This window comes from Neoarius graeffei, chromosome 23, assembly GCF_027579695.1.
Source record: "Neoarius graeffei isolate fNeoGra1 chromosome 23, fNeoGra1.pri, whole genome shotgun sequence".
NCBI lineage: Eukaryota > Metazoa > Chordata > Actinopteri > Siluriformes > Ariidae > Neoarius > Neoarius graeffei.
In genome coordinates, this window is record NC_083591.1 from 30,345,220 (window position 1) to 30,365,862 (window position 20,643).

Here is a 20,643-nt window from a genome sequence, read left to right on the forward strand (position 1 = left end):
CCTTGTTGTTCCAATACTTTCAGAGAGGACTATATGAGTATAGTCTTTCAAATTCTGGGTGTCTTTAAATGTTTTTTGATTAGCATTATTTGTTGGAACATGCGAATACTTGAATTCATCATGCTCACACCTAATATCTGGAGCCATTTAAAATGTTTTAGTATGAAAATTAATACTTCATAGACCAATATTGGGATAACCACTGAGAAATGATGTATTGTGCTGCCCTAGTTTAACAAGGGCATGCTGGATCAATATGAAAGGGCCTACAGGCTTGTCTGTATAACACAGCGCGGGGACACTGACAGTTCAGTACTGTCCCAAATTATCCAGACAGAGCAGTCAACGTTCAATTTCATGCGTCCAGTTAACCGTCAAAGTGAGTTTGACACTGTTGATCTCGAGCTTAGTGTATTAATGCACACTAAATAACAGCACAGTTTGAGTGTCTAACACATTACCTGGACTTGGAAAAATACTGTAATATACAGTGCCTTGCAAAAAAGTATTCATCCCCCTTGGTGTTTGTCCTGTTTTGTTGCATTACAAGCCGGAATTAAAATGGATTTTTGGAGGGTTGGCACCATTTGATTTACACAACATGCCTACCACTTTAAAGGTGCATACTGTTTTATTGTGACACAAACAATAATTAAGATGAAAAAACAAATCTGGAGTGTGCATAGGTATTCACCCCCTTTCGTATGAAGGGACAATTCACATAATTAGTTGATTGCACACAGGTGGATCTTAAAGTGTCACATGATGTCTGTATAAATCAACCTGTTCTGGAAGGACCCTGACTCTGCAACACGACTAAGCAAGCAACATGAAAACCAAGGAGCCTCCAAACAGGTCAGAAACAAAGTTGTGAAGAAGTATAGATCAGGGTTGGGTTATAAAAAAAATCCCAAACTTTGAATATCCCAGGGAGCACCATTAAATCCATTATAACAAAATGGAAAGAATACAGCACCACTAGAAACCTGACAAGAGAAGGCCGCCCACCAAAACTCACAGACCGAGCAAGGAGGGCATTAATCAGAGATGCGACAAAGACACCAAAGAGAACACTGAAGGAGCTGCAAAGATCCACAGCGGAGATGGGAGTACCTGTCCATAGGACCACTTTAAGCCATACACTCCACAGAGTGGGGCTTTATGGAAGAGTGGACAGAAAAAAGTCATTTTTTTAAGCAATCACGTTTGGAGTTTGGCCAACAGCATGTGGCAGACTCCCCAAACACATGGAAGAAGATTCTCTGGTCAAATGAGACAAAAATTGAACTTTTTGGCCATCATGGGAAATGCCATGTGTGGCACAAACCCATCACCCTGAGAACATCATTCCTACAGTGAAGCATGGTGGTGGCAGCATCATGCTGTGGGGATGTTTTTCATCTGCAGGGACAGGAAAGCTGGTCAGGACTGAAGGAAAGATGGATGGCACTAAATACAGGGCAATTCTGGAGGAAAACCTGTTTGAGTCGGCCAGAGGTTTGAGACTGGGACAAAGGTTCACGGTTTAGCAGGACAATGACCCTAAACATACTGTTAAAGTGGTTTAAAGGGAAACATTTAAATGTCTTGGAATGGCCTAGTCAAAGCCCAGACCTCAATCCAATTGAGAATCTGTGGCATAACTTGAAGCAGTTTTGCCGTGAGGAATGGGCAAAAATCCCAGTGGCTAGATGTGCAAAGCTAACAGAGACATACCCCAAGAGACTTGCAGCTGTAATTGTAGCAAAAGGTGGCTCTATAAAGTCTTGACTTTGGGGAATACCTATGCACACTTCAGATTTCTGTTTTTTCATCTTATTGTTTGTGTCACAATAAAAAAAAAAAAGTGCACCTTTCAAGTGGTAGGCATGTTGTGTAAATCAAATGGTGCTAACCCCCAAAATTCCATTTTAATTCCAGCTTGTAATGCGACAAAACGGGACAAACACCAAGAAAGATGAATACTTTTGCAAGGTACTGTATTGTAACAGACACAATTTGAGACAGCAGACCCAGGGAGTAGCCACAATGAGTTTTCTTTGTTGTGTTCCCCATTCTGAGTTTACAAAATATACAAAAACTTGGTTGATTTCCAGTGGCAAATCTGTGGCTCCATTTTCTCTCACAAACACAGCTAACAGAAAGAGAGAGAGCGCTTGTTAAAATAATCTACCAACTATGATGCTAGATGTATGCCAGGGTAATTGGCCATACCCATACTCCTGCTGCAGACTGTCACTAAACCACGCCCTCACCTGCCACATACCGTATATGCTCAGGCATGTACCGAAAATCCAAACCTGTCTTGAATACCAAAATGTAGCACCACAAGATAGTTCTAGAACAGCAAAATATGCATTTGTTGGAATAGCGTTTTTCAAGACAAATGCGGCCCAACATTAATCACACGCCACAAGGGAGGTGATGATATTGTGAAAAAGTTCAAAATTTTCCATAACTTATTTAAAAAAGTGAAAATTAATATCCAATCAATTGAATTTACCACAGGTGGACTCCAATTAAGTTGTAGAAACATCTCAAGCAGTATCAGTGAAAACAAAATGCACCTCAGCTCACTTTTGGGTGTCATATCAAAGGGTGTGCACACTTGTATACATACGATATTTTACATTTTGATTTTTAATAAATTAGCACAAATGTCTAAAAACCTGCTTTCACTTTGTCATCATGAGCTATTTTGCGTAGAATTTTGTGACAAGAAATGAACTCAATCTATTGTAGAATAAGTCTGTAATGTAATAAAACATGGAGAAGGTGGAAGGGGTGTGCAGACTTTCTGGCTTGACTGTATATATACATTTTTTTTTCCTCTCACAGTGTGGGAAATAAGGCTGGATCGGCGGACATTGACCGGTAATTTTCGTATTTGTCCTTCTGTATTTCAAAAGCATCGGACCAGATGGGCGATAAAAAATAATTCAAACATGTCCGTCTGCATTTCAGAAGTATCAAACCGGATGGCCCATGAGAAATTGTAAAGATATAGGTCTAACCTACTTCTAATTTTCTTCCAAATGTTACATTGAGCCAATACATTGTCGTAACATGGCCTGTGAAACGGGGGCCCCCGTGAACGCAACTTTAAAAATTCATAACTCTGCCTCCGATGGTCCTCCCTTTCCCCAAGCCCTTTGAACCAGCACAAGCATGGCCCACTACGACCCCGCCTCGGCCTGTTATTCGCCCTCGAAACCCCCTGCGCAACTGCTGCTCACCTAAATCTTTCATATGAGCCCTGGCTCAAGCCAGCCTTTAAAAATTCATAACTCTGCCTCCGATGGTCCAAGCCCCGCCAAAATTTACAGGCACATCCCTCTCCCTGAGCCCTTTCGAACCAGCCCAGCACAGTTTTGAGTCATTGTAAAAAAAACAAGTTATTTTGTTACAAAGTTACTTGGAATCTCATACTCAAAATTTTAACTCTACTACGTAAGAATAGTTATATTGTTAATTACTATATTTCTTATAGACTTATTATAAACATAGTATAAAAAATCATCATTGTTCACATGTTTCATGAGTGTTATTATAGTACTTACAGTTAGGTCCATATATATTTGGACACTGACACAAATTTTGTTTTTTTACCTGTTTACTGAAACATATTCAAGTTATAGTTGAATAATGGACATGGACATAAAGTCCATACTTTCAGCTTTCATTTGAGGGTATCCACATTAAAATTGGATGAAGGGTTTAGGAGTTTCAGCTCCTTGACATGTGCCACCCTGTTTTTAAAGGTACCAAAAGTAATTGGACAATTGACTCAAAGGCTATTTCATGGGCAGGTGTGGGCAATTCCTTCGTTATGTCATTCTCAATTAAGCAGATAAAAGGCCTGGAGTTGATTTGAGGTGTGGTGCTTGCATTTGGAAGATTTTGGTGTGAAAAAAACATGCGGTAAAAGGAGCTCTCCATGCAGGTGAAACAAGCCATCCTTAAGCTACGAAAACAGAAAAAAACCATCCGAGAAATTGCTACAATATTAGGAGTGGCAAAATCTACAGTTTGGTACATCTTGAGAAAGAAAGAAAGCACTGGTGAACTCATCAATGCAAAAAGACCTGGACGCCCACAGAAGACAACAGTGGTGGATGATCGCAGAATAATTTCCATGGTGAAGAGAAACCCCTTCACAACAGCCAACCAAGTGAACAACACTCTCCAGGAGGTAGGCGTATCAATATCCAAATCTGCCATAAAGAGAAGACTGTATGAAAGTAAATATAGAGGGTTCACTGCACGGTGCAAGCCACTCATAAGCCTCAAGAATAAAAAGGCTAGATTGGACTTTGCTAAAAAACATCTAAAAAAAAGCCAGCACAGTTCTGGAAGAACATTCTTTGGACAGATGAAACCAAGATCAACCTCTACCAGAATGATGGAAAGAAAAAAGTATGGCGAAGGCGTGGTACAGCTCATGATCCAAAGCATATCACATCATCTGTAAAACACGACAGAGGCAGTGTGATGGCTTGGGCATGCATGGCTGCCAGTGGCACTGGGTCACTAGTGTTTATTGATGATGTGACACAGGACAGAAGCAGCCGGATGAATTCTGAGGTATTCAGAGACATACTGTGTGCTCAAATCCAGCCAAACTGATTGGTCGGCGTTTCATAATACAGATGGACAATGACCCAAAACATAAAGCCAAAGCAACCCAGGAGTTTATTAAAGCAAAGAAGTGGAATATTCTTGAATGGCCAAGTCAGTCACCTGATCTCGACCCAATTGAGCATGCATTTCACTTGTTAAAGACTAAACTTCAGACAGAAAGGCCCACAAACAAACAGCAACTGAAAACCGCTGCAGTAAAGGCCTGGCAGAGCATTAAAAAGGAGGAAACGCAGCGTCTGGTGATGTCCATGAGTTCAAGACTTCAGGCAGTCATTGCCAACAAAGGGTTTTCAACCAAGTATTAGAAATGAACATATTATTTAATTTGTCCAATTACTTTTGAGCCCCTGAAATGAAGGGATTGTGTTTAAAAAATGCTTTAGTTCCTCACATTTTTATGCAATCATTTTGTTCAACCCACTGAATTAAAGCTGAAAGTCTGAACTTCAACTGCATCTGAATTGTTTTGTTCAAAATTCATTGTGGTAATGTACAGAACCAAAATTAGAAAAATGTTGTCTCTGTCCAAATATTTATGGACCTAACTGTATATATGAGTACCAGTAAGTTGTAACCAACTGGAACATCCTTACCCCTCCATACTTTTTTCCTAGACATGGAACTGACCTGTGTGCGCTACTGTTTTCTTGGGCAGAACTTTAAGCATGTTTTTCTTGAATCTTCCGACATTTTCTTGTAAATTATATTCAATTTGTAGTCTAATTAGCGACTAATGCCGGGTGTAATTTGGCCTTTGAAGATCACAAAAATGTGCCTGGAAATACGTAGCTGAGAAGCCATCTTCAGGTATCTAAAGCCCTTCAGCTTCTGGAGCCTGAAGGCAGACCCCTGGCCACATTGTTCCAGGCCTTTAGCCCATCATTCAGACAGGCTGAACTTTGGATGGACAGACGACATTTCAGACTTGTCAAGTTTATTTGTATAGTGCTTTTAACAATAGACACCATCACAAAGCAGATTTACAGAATTTTAGTGACTTGAAACATGAGCTAATTTTATCCCTAGTCTATCCCCAATGAGCGCGCCTGTGGCGACGGTGGCAAGGAAAATCTCCCTCGGACAACATGAGGAAGAAACCTCGAGAGGAACCAGACTCAAAAGGGAACCCATCCTCATCTGGGTGATAATAAATAGCATGATAACATTTTGAGCAGTTTTAACATGAAGTCAGTTTTGTTGATGTTATAAGCTGTTCATTGATGGAAACTTGAGTGCAAAACTGTTCATGACACCTGCAGTCCTAAAGTTAGCAAAAAAGTTAGTTGTCTGTCCTGTGACCGTCTACTTAAAATTCCTTATTTACACACACACACACACACACACACACACACACACACACACACACACACACACACACACGAGGTGCAATCAAAATTCCTGTTGCGAACAAACAGCAATGTACTATCAGTAGGAGCGAGCAGTAACTTTCATGAGTCAGTATGCTGTATGACATCACGGCAATGCTTCAGCAAGTCTCCGGCAATAAATCAATGAGCTGGGCGTAGTGTTTTGAGTGGCACTCACGTGTCAAAAGGGGTAGAACATCACTGGAGGATGACATTCTGCCTCCTTGATGCATAAAAGCCACTCAAAACGCCTCCCTAGTGCATTGCTTCAATACCATAGGCTTGATGAAGCATTTCCACAATCTTCATTCCAGATTCCCTGAGTTTGACACAGAATTTGATATTTGCTCTCTGGTCCATAGTAAAATCACAAATGTGCATGTTGCACGTCCTAAAAAACGCATGTAACTCAGGTCCTGATGTTGACAGTGCAACAGCAGATACACACCGAGTGCACATGCCCCATCTATGCACCAATATGCAAGCAAGTGGAAAGTTTTTTACTATGGTGTAAAAAGACTGGCCATTGACTACTTTCACATTACCCATAATGCTTTGCACCTTGGGGGGGTAACCAAAATCTAAGCAAACTAAAACATTGCGTCGCATACTGACAGTAATCTTTTGAATTTAAAGCTCCCTAAAAGCTTCAAAGAAGTGTCAAAACTAACTAAGCCAAAGCTTAAAGAAACCTGCAAAGCCTTTTCTGTGGACTTTGAGAAATCAATCGGTAAAAAACGCTTGTAAATATCGTATCGAGCGCTTTGAACATCTCTACTTCGGGTGACCATCAACAGCCTTCTTCGTCTGTCAACACTTACTTACCTGCAGAAGTTGAAAGATTGGCAGAAGAGCTTCGAAAGATTGACAATGATCACAGAAGAATCCACAGTGAAATCATTTTAGCTGGGTGTTGGTTATGATGAGAAAGCCGTAAGAAAATGCTTCATGCATGGGAACACAAGCAAGGGTGGCATGGTGGTGTAGTGGTTAGCACTGTCGCCTCACAGCAAGAAGGTTCTGGGTTCGAACCTAGCGGCCGGCGAGGGCCTTTCTGTGTGGAGTTTGCATGTTCTCCCCGTTTCTGTGTTGGTTTCCTCCGGGTGCTCCGGTTTCCCCAACAGTTCAAAGACATGCAGTTAGGTTAACGTGGGGCGGCCTTGGGCTGGAGCGCCCTTGAGCAAGGTACCTAACCCCTGACTGCTCCCCGGGCGCTGTAGTGTGGCTGCCCACTGCTCTGGGTGTGTGCGTGTTCACTGCTTCAGATGGGTTAAACGCAGAGGATGAATTTCACTGTGCTTGAAGTGTGCATGTGACAAATAAAGGTTTCTTCTTCTTCACTCAGTCAAGTAAGTACTGTAAACACAGCAGAACTGTCAAATTTATTTTTTAAGTTGATTTTGAGTTCCTTCACTCTGATTTTCCTAGAGCTTGTATACTCTATTGAGGTATTTCACCTGACGTCACAGGGTCACGTGACGCCCCGGTGTCCGCCATTTTGAAGGTCAAGCTAGCTAATGTCAACAACATAGTAGCTAGTATGTTGTAGCAATGTTTACGTTCAGTCATTTGGATGACTGTTAAAACCTTTCAGTCTCAAGTTTTTCCTTTACTGTATTTACTAGTTTACTGTAATTATGATCCGGCAGCTATTTACACCGGATCCAGTGTAAATAGCTGCCGGAGCGCGCTCCGGCTTGCTCCCCCTCAAATTAAGCAGCGCGCTCCGGCTTGCTCCCCCTCAAATTAAGCAGCACGCTCCGGCTTGCTCCCGGAGTGCTCCGGCCGAGGTTCCGGAGCGCGCTCCGGCTTGCTCCCCCTCAAATTAAGCAGCGCGCTCCAGCTTGCTCCCGTAGTGCTCTGGGAGCAAGCCGGAGCGCGCTGCTTAATTTGAGGGGGAGCAAGCCGGAGCGCACTCCGGCAGCTATTTACACTGGATCCGGTGTAAATAGCTGCCGGATCATAATTACAGTAAACTAGTAAATACAGTAAAGGAAAAACTTGAGACTGAAAGGTTTTAACAGTCATCCAAATGACTGAACGTAAACATTGCTACAGTAACATACCAGCTACTGTTGTTGATATTAGCTAGTGCTAACGGCTAGCTGCTAGTACACTGCTACAACACAGACACCGACCCCAATAATACAGTTCTTGGTCATTGCCTGGTAACAGCAAATTTATAACGGGCCATGTCTCAACAGACTAAGAAGTTATTTCAATGACATTTAATAACATTTTGTTTATCCTGAGGACTGAAAGTAAATGAAAATGTGAACAAACCTTAGCTGTAATAAGATGGCGACCACCGGCTCCAGGGACGACCCGCTGATGTAGGCATGTTACCCAGCCTGACACAAAATATTTGTAGGCATCCAAACTCTTATACGCTTTCAGATCAATACCTGTGTATGGCGATGGGTTTTTAACGACATAGGTATACAGATCATGTGGGCCGAAGTCAGGTAAAGACGAGGGCTTCGTGTACTTCCGTACGTCAGTGAACAATCCTGGTGGAAGCAGGTAAACGTCGTTCTCTAAGCCTGCTAACCTCAATTTTTGCAAATACCTCTCCCTCTGCTCGCCCTGTAAATGCCCTACGTCGCTGGATAGTGAAGGTGTTTTCTGCATTTCGCTCCTTTTTCTTTTATGTTTTTCGTTTGTCGCCTTCCTCGCATTCAAACTGATTCGAGCCGTGACGTCCAAAATGGCAGCCTCACATGACTTGGTCACGTGGGTGAAAAACCTCAATACAACAATCTTTGAGCTGTTAGAGGAAGCTGTTAGGACTACAGGGTCAAATACTACATTCAATCTACCTACATAAACACTAAAATGGGAAGCACATGTAAGTTTACTTACACTGCATCGTTCGCGCTTTGTTTTGGGAGTTGATCCTTCAATAAAGTTGTCCTTTTCAGTTCTTTGACTTGTCCTTGTTTTTCGGTTTTCACACTTTTCACAACTAAACACAAAGACAGAGGGGTTGTAGGCTTCGTGACTTGGATCATCAGACTTTACTCCACCACTGAAGTGTGCAGAACACAGTCATGTGCTGCCTGTCGGTGTAAAATTATGACGCCGAATTCTGTCAAACCACACTTTTCAATGCTTAGCCTCTTTGGGTATTCTATAAAACTTTAAATCAGGAAAAGTCGTTTTTTTCTCATGTGAATTCGAAGAAATGACTGAGGTTATCTTACTTAGTAAACAAATATAGCGCCTGGTTACCCTCAAGGCCCAAAGCATTATGGGTATGTGAAAGTAGTCAACAAAACTCTTGTCATCTCAAAGCATCATTTTCTTGGTTTACCCATAGTAGTCTACAGTATCAGGGCCTTGAGCAATTCTCATCAAGTACAGTGGTGCTTGAAAGTTTGTAACCCTTTAGAATTTTCTATATTTCTGCATAAATATGACCTAAAACATCATCAGATTTTCACACAAGTCCTAAAAGTAGATAAAGAGAACCCAGTTAAACAAATGAGACAAAAATATTATACTCGGTCATTTATTTATTGAGGAAAATGATCCAATATTACAGATCTGTGAGTGGCAAAAGTATGTGAACCTTTGCTTTCAGTATCTGGTGTGACCCCCTTGGGCAGCAATAACTGCAACTAAACGTTTCCAGTAACTGTTGATCAGTCCTGCACACCAGCTTGGAGGAATTTTAGCCCGTTCCTCCGTACAGAACAGCTTCAACTCTGGGATGTTGGTGGGTTTCCTCACATGAACTGCTCGCTTCAGGTCCTTCCACAATATTTCAGTTGGATTAAGGTCAGGACTTTGACTTGGCCATTCCAAAACATTAACTTTATTCTTCTTTAACCATTCTTTGGTAGAACGACTTGTGTGCTTAGGGTCGTTGTCTTGCTGCATGACCCACCTTCTCTTGAGATTCAGTTCATGGACAGATGTCCTGACATTTTCCTTTAGAATTTGCTGGTAGAATTCAGAATTCATTGTTCCATCAATGATGGCAAGCCGTCCTGGCCCAGATGCAGCAAAACAGGTCCAAACCATGATACTACTGTACCACCACCATGTTTCACAGATGGGATAAGGTTCTTATGCTGGAATGCAGTGGTTTCCTTTCTCCAAACATAACGCTTCTCATTTAAACCAAAAAGTTCTATTTCGGTCTCATCCGTCCACAAAACATTTTTCCAGTAGCCTTCTGGCTTGTCCACGTGATCTTTAGCAAACTGCAGATGAGCAGCAATGTTCTTTTTGGAGAGCAGTGGCTTTCTCCTTGCAACCCTGCCATGCACACCATTGTAGTTCAGTGTTCTCCTGATGGTGGACTCATGAACCTTAACACTGGTTAATGTGAGAGAGACCTTCAGTTGCTTAGAAGTTACCCCGGGGTCCTTTGTGACCTCGCTGACTATTACACGCCTCGCTCTTGGAGTGATCTTTGTTGGTCGACCACTCCTGAGGAGGGTAACAGCGGTCTTGAATTTCCTCCATTCGTACACAATCTGTCTGACTGTGGATTGGTGGAGTCCAAACTCTTTAGAAATGGTTTTGTAACCTTTTCCAGCCTGATGAGCATCAACAATGCTTTTTCTGAGGCCCTCAGAAATCTCCTTTGTTCGTGCCATGATACACTTCCACAACCGTGCTGTGAAGGTCAGACTTTGATAGATCCATGTTCTTTAAATAAAACAGGGTGCCCACTCACACCTGATTGTCATCCCATTGATTGAAAACACCTGACTCTAATTTGACCTTCAAATTAACTGCTAATCCTAGATAATTCTGTATTTGGACAACTGGCTACTATGAGCCCCCACCAAGGAGCAGGCAATTTGGAAGGAATATTTCCTCCTTGCACACATTATTGTTGGTCTCATAGTAAATTCAAGAAATGTAACTGAAAAAAAAACACTGAAACAAACCACGACGTTCATCAATGTGATGTTAGATGCATTAAGATTATAAACCATCCTTTAATCTCAGTATGCGCTAGGTGTTCACGAGCTGAATTCAGCCACGACAGTGTGTCGAGCTGACACACTATCGGCTCTGGTTGAAGACGCTTGAATTGTAAGGGCATTCACAGTTTCCTTGGACACCAAATAACACAAAGACATCCTCATCTCGGTGAGAATAGAAGAGGCCCTAGCTTGCTGGAGATGCAAGGTTTTTCTAATAAAAGGGGTCCTCTTGTGAGCAATACACTGAAGTAGACAGATTGGTAGAGATCACATTAACCTTTGGGTGGAAGCTCTTCTGCAAATGATGTGCATCTCATTGACTGGATTAGGTGCACGGCTCAGTTTCCAAATTACTAACATTTCTTCAGAGAATGCTTGACAGTGACAAGTCTGCTTTAACACTAAAGATGGCAGCCACTGCAGTACACAACCGCACTAATGATCTCTTAATTTAACTCCTCTACTCAGTGTGATTCCCTTAAGGGCCCTCATTATGTCCGTTCAGGATAAAGAACCGGGTGTTGAAAAAACACTCTTTTGCTGACCTTCACTTCAGCCTACTGAGTGGTGGGCTGTCATCATGATATACACTACTGTTCAAAAGTTTGGGGTCACCCAGACAATTTTGTGTTTTCCATGAAAAGTCGCACTTTTATTTACCACCATAAGTTGTAAAATGAATAGAAAATATAGTCAAGACGGGCAGCACGGTGGTGTAGTGGTTAGCGCTGTCGCCTCACAGCAAGAAGGTCCTGGGTTCGAGCCCCGGGGCTGGCGAGGGCCTTTCTGTGCGGAGTTTGCATGTTCTCCCCGTGTCCGCGTGGGTTTCCTCCGGGTGCTCCGGTTTCCCCCACAGTCCAAAGACATGCAGGTTAGGTTAACTGGTGACTCTAAATTGACCGTAGGTGTGAATGTGAGTGTGAATGGTTGTCTGTGTCTATGTGTCAGCCCTGTGATGACCTGGCGACTTGTCCAGGGTGTACCCCGCCTTTCGCCCGTAGTCAGCTGGGATAGGCTCCAGCTTGCCTGCGACCCTGTAGAAGGATAAAGCGGCTAGAGATAATGAATGAATATAGTCAAGACATTTTTCTGGCCATTTTGAGCATTTAATCGACCCCACAAATGTGATGCTCCAGAAACTCAATCTGCTCAAAGGAAGGTCAGTTTTATAGCTTCTCTAAAGAGCTCAACTGTTTTCAGCTGTGCTAACATGATTGTACAAGGGTTTTCTAATCATCCATTAGCCTTCTGAGGCAATGAGCAAACACATTGTACCATTAGAACACTGGAGTGATAGTTGCTGGAAATGGGCCTCTATACACCTATGGAGATATTGCACCAAAAACCAGACATTTGCAGCTAGAATAGTCATTTAGCACATTAGCAATGTATAGAGTGGATTTCTGATTAGTTTAAAGTGATCTTCATTGAAAAGAACAGTGCTTTTCTTTCAAAAATAAGGAAATTTCAAAGTGACCCCAAACTTTTGAACGGTAGTGTATGTCAAAGCTAAACACCTGGTCTGTACCATGGCACGCCACTCCGCAACGAGTCTCATCTTTACGCTTTTATTCATAAGCATACTTATAAGCCCAGTAATGTCAGTGTAGCAGTCACCTCTGTTTCGGTTACTCACGAAAATGTCATATATTATTCATCTAATTCTCACTACCTGCCAGTTATCCAGGTGTTCTTTTGTTTCTCCATTGCTCATCAACTCCTGTTGCTGCTCTGCCATGACGCATTTCTCATTGCTTTGATGATTCCTTGGGAGAAGAGTGTGGCAGGAACAAGAGTAGATTAATTGTTTGAGCATAAGAAATATGTGTAAGAGTGAGCAAGTAAGTAGGAGATAAGCATAATGTGAGTGATCATAAGATGATAAGAGAATAAAAGTGTGTCGGAGAGTCTGGGTTTGTATTTCTAAGCAGGTTATCTTGTATCAGCAGCTGAGCAAATGACCTCTATACACGCGCACACAGCCAAATGCCTGAAAAGAGCTGAAGTAGAGCCTTTAGATTTGACGTTCAGGTATTTGTTGTGACAAGCCTTGCTGCTGGCACTAGGTTAAGTGGCCATCCGTTCAGTGGTATTCACGGACTTATTCACAAGGGCAAAGGTGTTAAAAGGGCACCTGGTGGGTACGGGGTTACAAAAAAAAAAAGGCACATCTTGAAACAGCCACCGTCATTCCTTTTTAAAGTACATAAATATACCTTAATAGAGACCGTATTTAAATTTTTAAAAAATAATTTATATTAATTTTTTTGTAGGCACTGTCAAGAGCAGATCTCACCTTAATAAATATCCTTTCGCTCCATCACGTTAAATTTTCTTCCACTCACCCATGTCCTCTTTACTCTCATCACTTTCTAACCTCCTTCTCTGCTCCGTTCCTGAAAGCTACATCGTAAGAAATGAAGTTTATTTCATTCTATTTTGTCTGAATACTTATTAATGTAACATCTTCCAGAACACTTTATACTGTAAGTAGAGTTGGAGACTTTTAACATGCTCATCAAAGATAATCATTTTTAGTTCATCAGCAATACTTATTGAAAAATATATATTTGGATAAATATTAAAATTGATTTATATGACAGAAATATGAGTCATCAATAATGGATGTGCTCTTGACCGTTACATAAGATATTCATCTCAAACACTTATACAGGAAGGGACAGAGCAGGCTATACTTCCTTAGGAGGCTGCGGTCCTTTAACATCAGTCTGTGGTCGCCAGTGTCCTGTTTTACACCGTGGTGTGCTGGGGGGGGCAGCACATCCAAGAAGGACACATCCAGGCTGGACAAACTGATCAGGCGGGCCGGCTCTGTGGTCGGCGTGAAGCTGGACTCTCTGGTGACAGTGGCAGAGAAGAGGACTATGGACAAACCATTGAACATCATGGACGATGCCAGTCACCCTCTGCACACCATCATCAGCAACCAGAGGAGCCTGTTCAGTGACAGAATGCTCCTTCCCAAGTGCAGGACTAACAGACTTAAAAACTCCTTTGTCCCTCACGCCATCAGACTGTACAACTCCTCTCTGGGGGGAGGAGGGGTAACAGGAGGACAGAGGATGGGAAGGAGCAGTAGCCTAGCCTAACAATAAGCAATACCGGACAACGTGCAATATCTCTCCTGCCGCCCCCCCTCCTTCCCCCCCTTCCCCATATCTTATTCTTTTTATATTTGTATATGTAAATACTTAATTATTTTAACTTATCTAGAAGTTCTCTATTTCTTTTCTCTGTTTATCTGTAATGACGCTGCTGGAATCTTAATTTCCCTGAGGGAACCCTCCCAAAGGGATCAATAAAGTTGTATCTAATCTAATCTAATCTAATCTCGCAGACACTTATTCAGAGTAACTTACAAATACCCTTAGGGGTAGGGGCTTTGCTCAAGAGACCTACAGTGACTACTAATGCATCTCAAAACAATAAGAATATTGTGAAAAAGTAAAATATTTTCCATCAGTTATTTAAGAAAGTGAAAATTTAATAAAAAGACTCATTACACAAACTAAAATGTTTCAAGCATTTTTCTATTTTAACTTTGATAATTATGGCCTACAGTGCAAAAAAAACAAAAAAAACCCCCCAAACCTCAAAATATTAGAATTTCATTTCGAGTTTGCGTGAAACATTATAAATATTGTGCATCTTTTGGTCTAGTTCAGTACAAAGTCAAAGTCCTTCCCACGCCATGTGGCGCATAAGGCGGCGAAGATCTCAGTTTCCGTAGCCCTCGGCCTCTCGCCTATTACATAGCTAGGGTTACAGTGGGGGGGGCTAGTCTTCTGGTAACATCTGTATTGCAGCATGCCTTGCCAGACAGCAGTAGGTACCATTTTTATGATGGTCTTTGGTATGACCCGACCGTGAGTAGAACACGCGATCTCCTAATCGAGAGGCGGACACGCTAACCACTAGGCCAACTCGTGGTCTAATTCAGTACACACAGCCACAATCATCGGTAAGACTGCTGACTTGACATGTCCAGAAGACGATCATCGACACCCTCCACAACGACGGTAAGCCACAGAAGGTCATTGCTGAAAAGGCTGGCTGGAAAAGGTGCACAAGCAATAGGGATGACTGCAGCCCTGAGAGGACTGTCAAGAAAAATCGATTCAAGAGCTTGGGAGAGCTTCATAAGGAGTGGACCGAGGCTGGTGTCAGTGCATCAAGACCCACCACACATAGACATCTTCAGGAAAAGGGCTACAACTGTTGTATCAAGCCACTCCTGAACCAGAAACAATGTCAGAAGTGTCTTACCTGGGCTAAGGAGAGAAAGAACTGGACTGTTGCTCAGTGGTCCAAAGTCCTCTTTTCAGATGAAAATAAATTTTGCATTTCATTTGGAAATCAAGGTCCTTGATTTCCGTGAGTGGAGAAGCCCAGAATCCAAGGTGTTTGAAGTCTGGTGTGAAGTTAATGCAGTCTGTGATGATTTAGGATGGCGTGTCATCTGCTGGTGCTAGTTCATTGTGTTATCAAGTACAAAGTCAACACAACCGTCCACCAGGAGATTTTCAAGCATATCATGCTTCCATCTGCTGACAAGCTTCATGGAGATGCAGATTTCCTTTTCCAGCAGGACTTGGCACCTGCCCACAGTACCAAAACTACTACAAAATGGTTTGCTGACCATGATATTACTGTGCTTGATTGACCAGCCAACTCACCTGACCTGAAACCCAAATAGAACCTATGGGGTAATGAATATAAAATATATGAAAGTTTACCTTTATGATATTCTAATTGTGGTGGCACAGTGGTGTAGTGGTTAGCGCTGTCGCCTCACAGCAAGAAGGTCCTGGGTTCGAGCCCCATGGCCGGCGAGGGCCTTTCTGTGTGGAGTTTACATGTTCTCCCTGTGTCCTCGTGGGTTTCCTCCGGGTGCTCCGGTTTCCCCCAAAGACATGCAGGTTAGGTTAACTGGTGATTCTAAAAATTGACCGTAGGTGTGAATGTGAGTGTGAATGGTTGTCTGTGTCTATGTGTCAGCCCTGTGATGACCTGGCGACTTGTCCAGGGTGTACCCCGCCTTTCGCCCGTAGTCAGCTGGGATAGGCTCCAGCTTGCCTGCGACCCTGTAGAAGGATAAAGCGGCTAGAGATGATGAGATGAGATATTCTAATTGTTTGAGATGCACTAGTATCTGGTTGTCCTGACACTTGAACTCTCAACCTCCCAGTCACTGGTTCAGATATAGTGAATGGTAAAACACTATATAGCTAAAAGTTTGTGGGCACCTGACCATCAAATCTATGTTCTTGTTAAAAACATCCTTTTCCAAAGCTATGGGCATTACGATGGAATTGTCCCCCTCACCACCACCAGTATAACAACCATCACTCTTCTGAGAAGGATTTCTGGAATTTGTCCCCATTCATCCACAAGAGCATTAGTTTAGGCACTGGTGTCGGTCAAGAAAGCCTGGCACACAGTCAGTGTTCCAGTTCATTCCAAATGTATTCAGTGGAGTTAAGGTCAGGGCTCTGTGCAGGCCCAGTCTTGGCAGACCATATCTTTATGGAGCTCACTTTGTGCACAGGGGCATTGTCATGCTTGGAGATCTACGCCTCTTCGTTCCAATGAAGGGAAAGCTTAAGGCTACAGCATACAAAGACATTCTAGACAATTGTGCGCTTCCAACTTTGTGGCAACAGTTTGGGGAAGACCCTAATATATTGGTGTGATCAGGTGCCCACATAATTTTGGCCATATAGTGTATGAGGGTAAGTCAAAAAGTTCTAAGACAGATGTTATAATTTCAAAAGGAATACAAAGAAGGAATTCACCGATGGAAACATCGCTTGCAGAAGTGTTTAGACTTAAATGGAGGCTATGTAGAGAAATAGCTTTGTTATTTTCATAAATAAAGATTTTTTTCATTTGTCTTAGAACTTTTTGACTTACCCTCGTATATGCAACTGTTCTACAGATAAGTTTGGCCTGGATAATTCACATGAATAGTAAAGCTAATATCAAACGAGGTAGAAATCAGATAGGCGAGCAGATTGGAATTGTTGAGAATTCAATCTAGAAACAGTATTTACCAAAATGTATTTAAGTTCACATACAGCATCCAGACCTGAGAGAGTTATTTGCCTTAACAGTAAACTGATGATGCTCATTTCTGTCTCACAGGAGCAGCTGGTGAGGACGAAGTTGTCTCCCAACCCGTCTGCTGTGTTCCAGAGTGGATCACGAATCTTCAACATATGACCCAGTGGACCAGTTAACCCAGAAGATAAATACGGATTAGGATTTCACTTTAAGACGATGCACACACAGCTCACTGAGCTTTTAGGGAACGTTTCAAAAGCTACAGCAGCAACCTTTAACAGGCTGAATCGGCTGAAGGTTTGAGTGATAATCTGAAAGCGACAGATGGTGTAATAAAAAAAAAAAACCAACAACCCGAGGCTAATTTTCCAAACCATTCCATAGTGCTGCGTGGGTAGAAATGATGGAGGAATGTAGGGCTAATTCCACTTGGTGTGAAATCTATGCAAGCGAATGAATTTCTGAAATTAATCTCAGTTTCATGAAAGTCTCCATAATTATTGGCATGCATCACGAAAATGGAAAAAAAAAGACTAAAAAACAGTAGCACATGCCATGTGATGTTTTGATCTTAAGTATACAGGCACATTGTAGTTTTATTTAAACTCTTTTTCCAACAATGGCTTTAAGTAGGTTTTTTTTTTTTTTTTAACAAAAGTGGTTTTAAATCACAGAACATGGTCAGCACAATTAATATTTTATGATGCTTGCACTGGAGAGAATAACAGCACGGAGTCTCTTCCTGTAATGCTTAACAATGTTTGAGGCACTTGTCCGAGGACCTTGGTGCACTTCTCCAGGCAAAACATTTTAAGCTCCTTTATATACTTTGGTTAATGCATGCCAACTTCCCTCTTCAGTTCAGACCACAGTGTTCAAATCCAGAGTCTAAGGTCAAAACACTGATTTTGTGTTTCTTTGCTAGTATTTGGGTACTTTGGTAGTATTTTTGCTTAATCTTTTTTGGAAGCCCCATCCCATGTCCAAGTCTAAACCTCCTGGCAGAGGCAACCAGGCTTTATATAATGAAATATCCAGTTCCATCTTCACAAGAGCCACTGAACCACCAGCCACAAGACAATTCCTAAGCATAAACGATGCACCGCCATATTTTGCAGACTGCTTTTACAGGTGTATGCCTGTTTGCAGTTCCCTCATCACCAAAAACATGCTGATGGTGTGCATGACCAAAAGGTTTTGGCCTCCTCTCACTCTAAACGTCTTGGGAATTGAGATTTATTTATTTATTTTTTAATTGACCCAATTGTGCTTAGTGGTATTATTACTGCTTTTGTATTCCGTGTGCGCGCACAGGTCAACAATCAGCCGTTTCTTTTGTCCTGAAAGTTCTTTGAGTTTTCCCATGGTAATGGATGACAAAGGGATTTTACATCTGTTCTAGTTAATAATGTATGTTTTTCAAGAATTACAGTGTTTGCATTTATTTAAAATATTCCTGCACTAATTTTGGCACATTTTTTGAGAGGGAAAAAAAACCCCAAAAAAACGCTGTAACTTATTTAGTCCTAATGAGAATGATTTTTGATAAATAGTATGACAGTTTCTCGGTTATGGTGTGTGCCTGTGCTCATTTTTATTATGTTTGCCAATAATTTCAGTAAGCACTTTAACAGGGAGACACGTACTGTGGCTGTATGACAGAATGAAATTATGATCATGTACTAGGGGAACACAAATATGCATGTTTCTCAATAATTGAAATTATTTTTGTGTGAGAGTGTGAAAACTGGCTACTTTTTGGTGCGTGAGAGAGAGAGAATTAGGCTAGAAGGATGTCTTCTGAATATGTAAGTTAAGCTTTACCTCCTTGTAGAGCCAGTTATTTGCTGGAAGAAGTCGATGTCTCCACTATACGCTTCTTCCCTTCGAACCCTGCTAAACCTTTCATTTAAATCAAAATGTACTTATTTATGAAATTTTTAGCAACTGAGCAAATCAGAACCAATGTTAATTTATTTTGTTAATTAGTTCTTGTGATAGAAATGAAAAGCGGATAATGTACTATTCTGAAATAAAATCTATAATATTACTATAGTTGTGCCTTAATAAAATACACTCTCAGCGTGTGGGTACGTTCCCAAGAACATTTTTTTCCTTGCAGTTAAAGCACTGACACAGACAGAAGATCTGTCTGATCATCACCCTTATATCCTAACAGCTGCTCATTTGGCACCACAGCCTGGAAAACGCAAAGATCAGTAAAGGCAACTAAAATCAAAACAGGGTCAGTCATAAATAAGCGGCAGAGGTGGAAAGAGTACTAAAATATTATACTCAAGTACAAGTACTGTTACTCTGATGAAATTTTACTTAAGTACAAGTAGTTACCAGACAAAAAAATCTACTCAAGTAAAAGTAAAAAGTAGATCATTTAAAATGTACTTTGAGTAAAAGTAAAACGTTACTTTTAACAATGGGTGTTTTCTGCCTCCATTGTGTTGTGCAAAAATGAAAAAGAAGAGGAAACAAGCATTGTACACGAAATATGAAAGTGAAATGTTGCGCCGAAATCTCGTAGCTTGCCTGTGTGTTATTGAACAAATGAAAAGGATTAATAAACCATGCTAGGGGTAACGAAAGGTTGGTTTCAGCACCGAAAACCGTTGCAACCGTTTCAATTCAAACATTATTTGTTTTGCTTAGTATTCCTTTCTGGCCTGTTGGATGTAGAATGGTAGGAGGACTGATCACGTCAGGTTGGCGAGCTAACTTGCTTGCATGATTAGCCAACCGAATAACAGACTAGTTACCGTTATGTTACAGTACCAACAGGTTGCTACTTCAACATTAGCAATGCCATCCACTATTTTTGGAATATAACCAGCCTATTGTCGGTTTTACTATGGAAAGGAAACATTATGATCAGGGGCGCAGATACGTTTTTTGAACTGGGGGGGGGGGACAAAAAACTGGGGGGGACAAAGCTGCCAGCAAACCAACCCCAACATGCCTGTCAAACTTGTTGTGGGTAACCATAGCAACCAAGCTCGAGCTCGCAACCTGTGCAGTCTGCGCAGCTCAACCAACCGAATATCAGTCTTTGTTTTGTTTTATGTGAGTTGTTGCAACTATGTATGTACCACAGGTGGCTTCTCCAGTGAGGAGAGGGAGGAAGATCCTCCTTAAAAATTCTAAGAATAAAAAGTTGAAATTGTCTTGACCAATTTAATGAATTGCTGTCCTTGAATATTACTATTTTACTGCCAAATACGACATGTACATTATATTCGTTTCTCTGGGTGAAATTACATTAGCACCCCCTATCGCTCGCTATTAAAAATTACTGCACGGAGGATCTTCCTCCCTTCGGCTCCCATTCACTCCGATTCAAACAGTCTCCGGCACTGGCGGCTCGTGGTTAACATAGACTTCAATGAGAGAGAGGAGGAAAATCCTCCTCTAAGAGGGTGGGACTAGCTAAGAGATCTGACAAGTGCTACAAAATATCAACCAATAGGCTGCAGCCCTAGTTGCGCAATGAACCAATAAGTAGAGGCCTTAGCTGCCTGGGGGGAGGGGTTATCTTATCAAACTTAACTTCTAGATCCGGTGACTCGGGCACTTCGGCAGTCAGAGTGAGAACGGCG

General features: G+C 41.7%; 1 protein-coding gene across 1 annotated transcript in view; it reads left to right on the plus strand.

Annotated features, from left to right (window-relative positions):
* map6d1 (MAP6 domain containing 1) overlaps positions 1 to 17,613 on the plus strand; it is a 50,583-nt gene extending 32,970 nt beyond the window's left edge. Inside the window, exon 3 of the mRNA XM_060906049.1 lies at positions 17,117 to 17,613. Coding sequence (XP_060762032.1) covers positions 17,117 to 17,194 — 78 coding nt within the window. The 3' untranslated portion in view covers positions 17,195 to 17,613. The remainder of the gene's footprint in view (positions 1 to 17,116) is intronic.
* Positions 17,614 to 20,643: the final 3,030 nt, after the last annotated feature.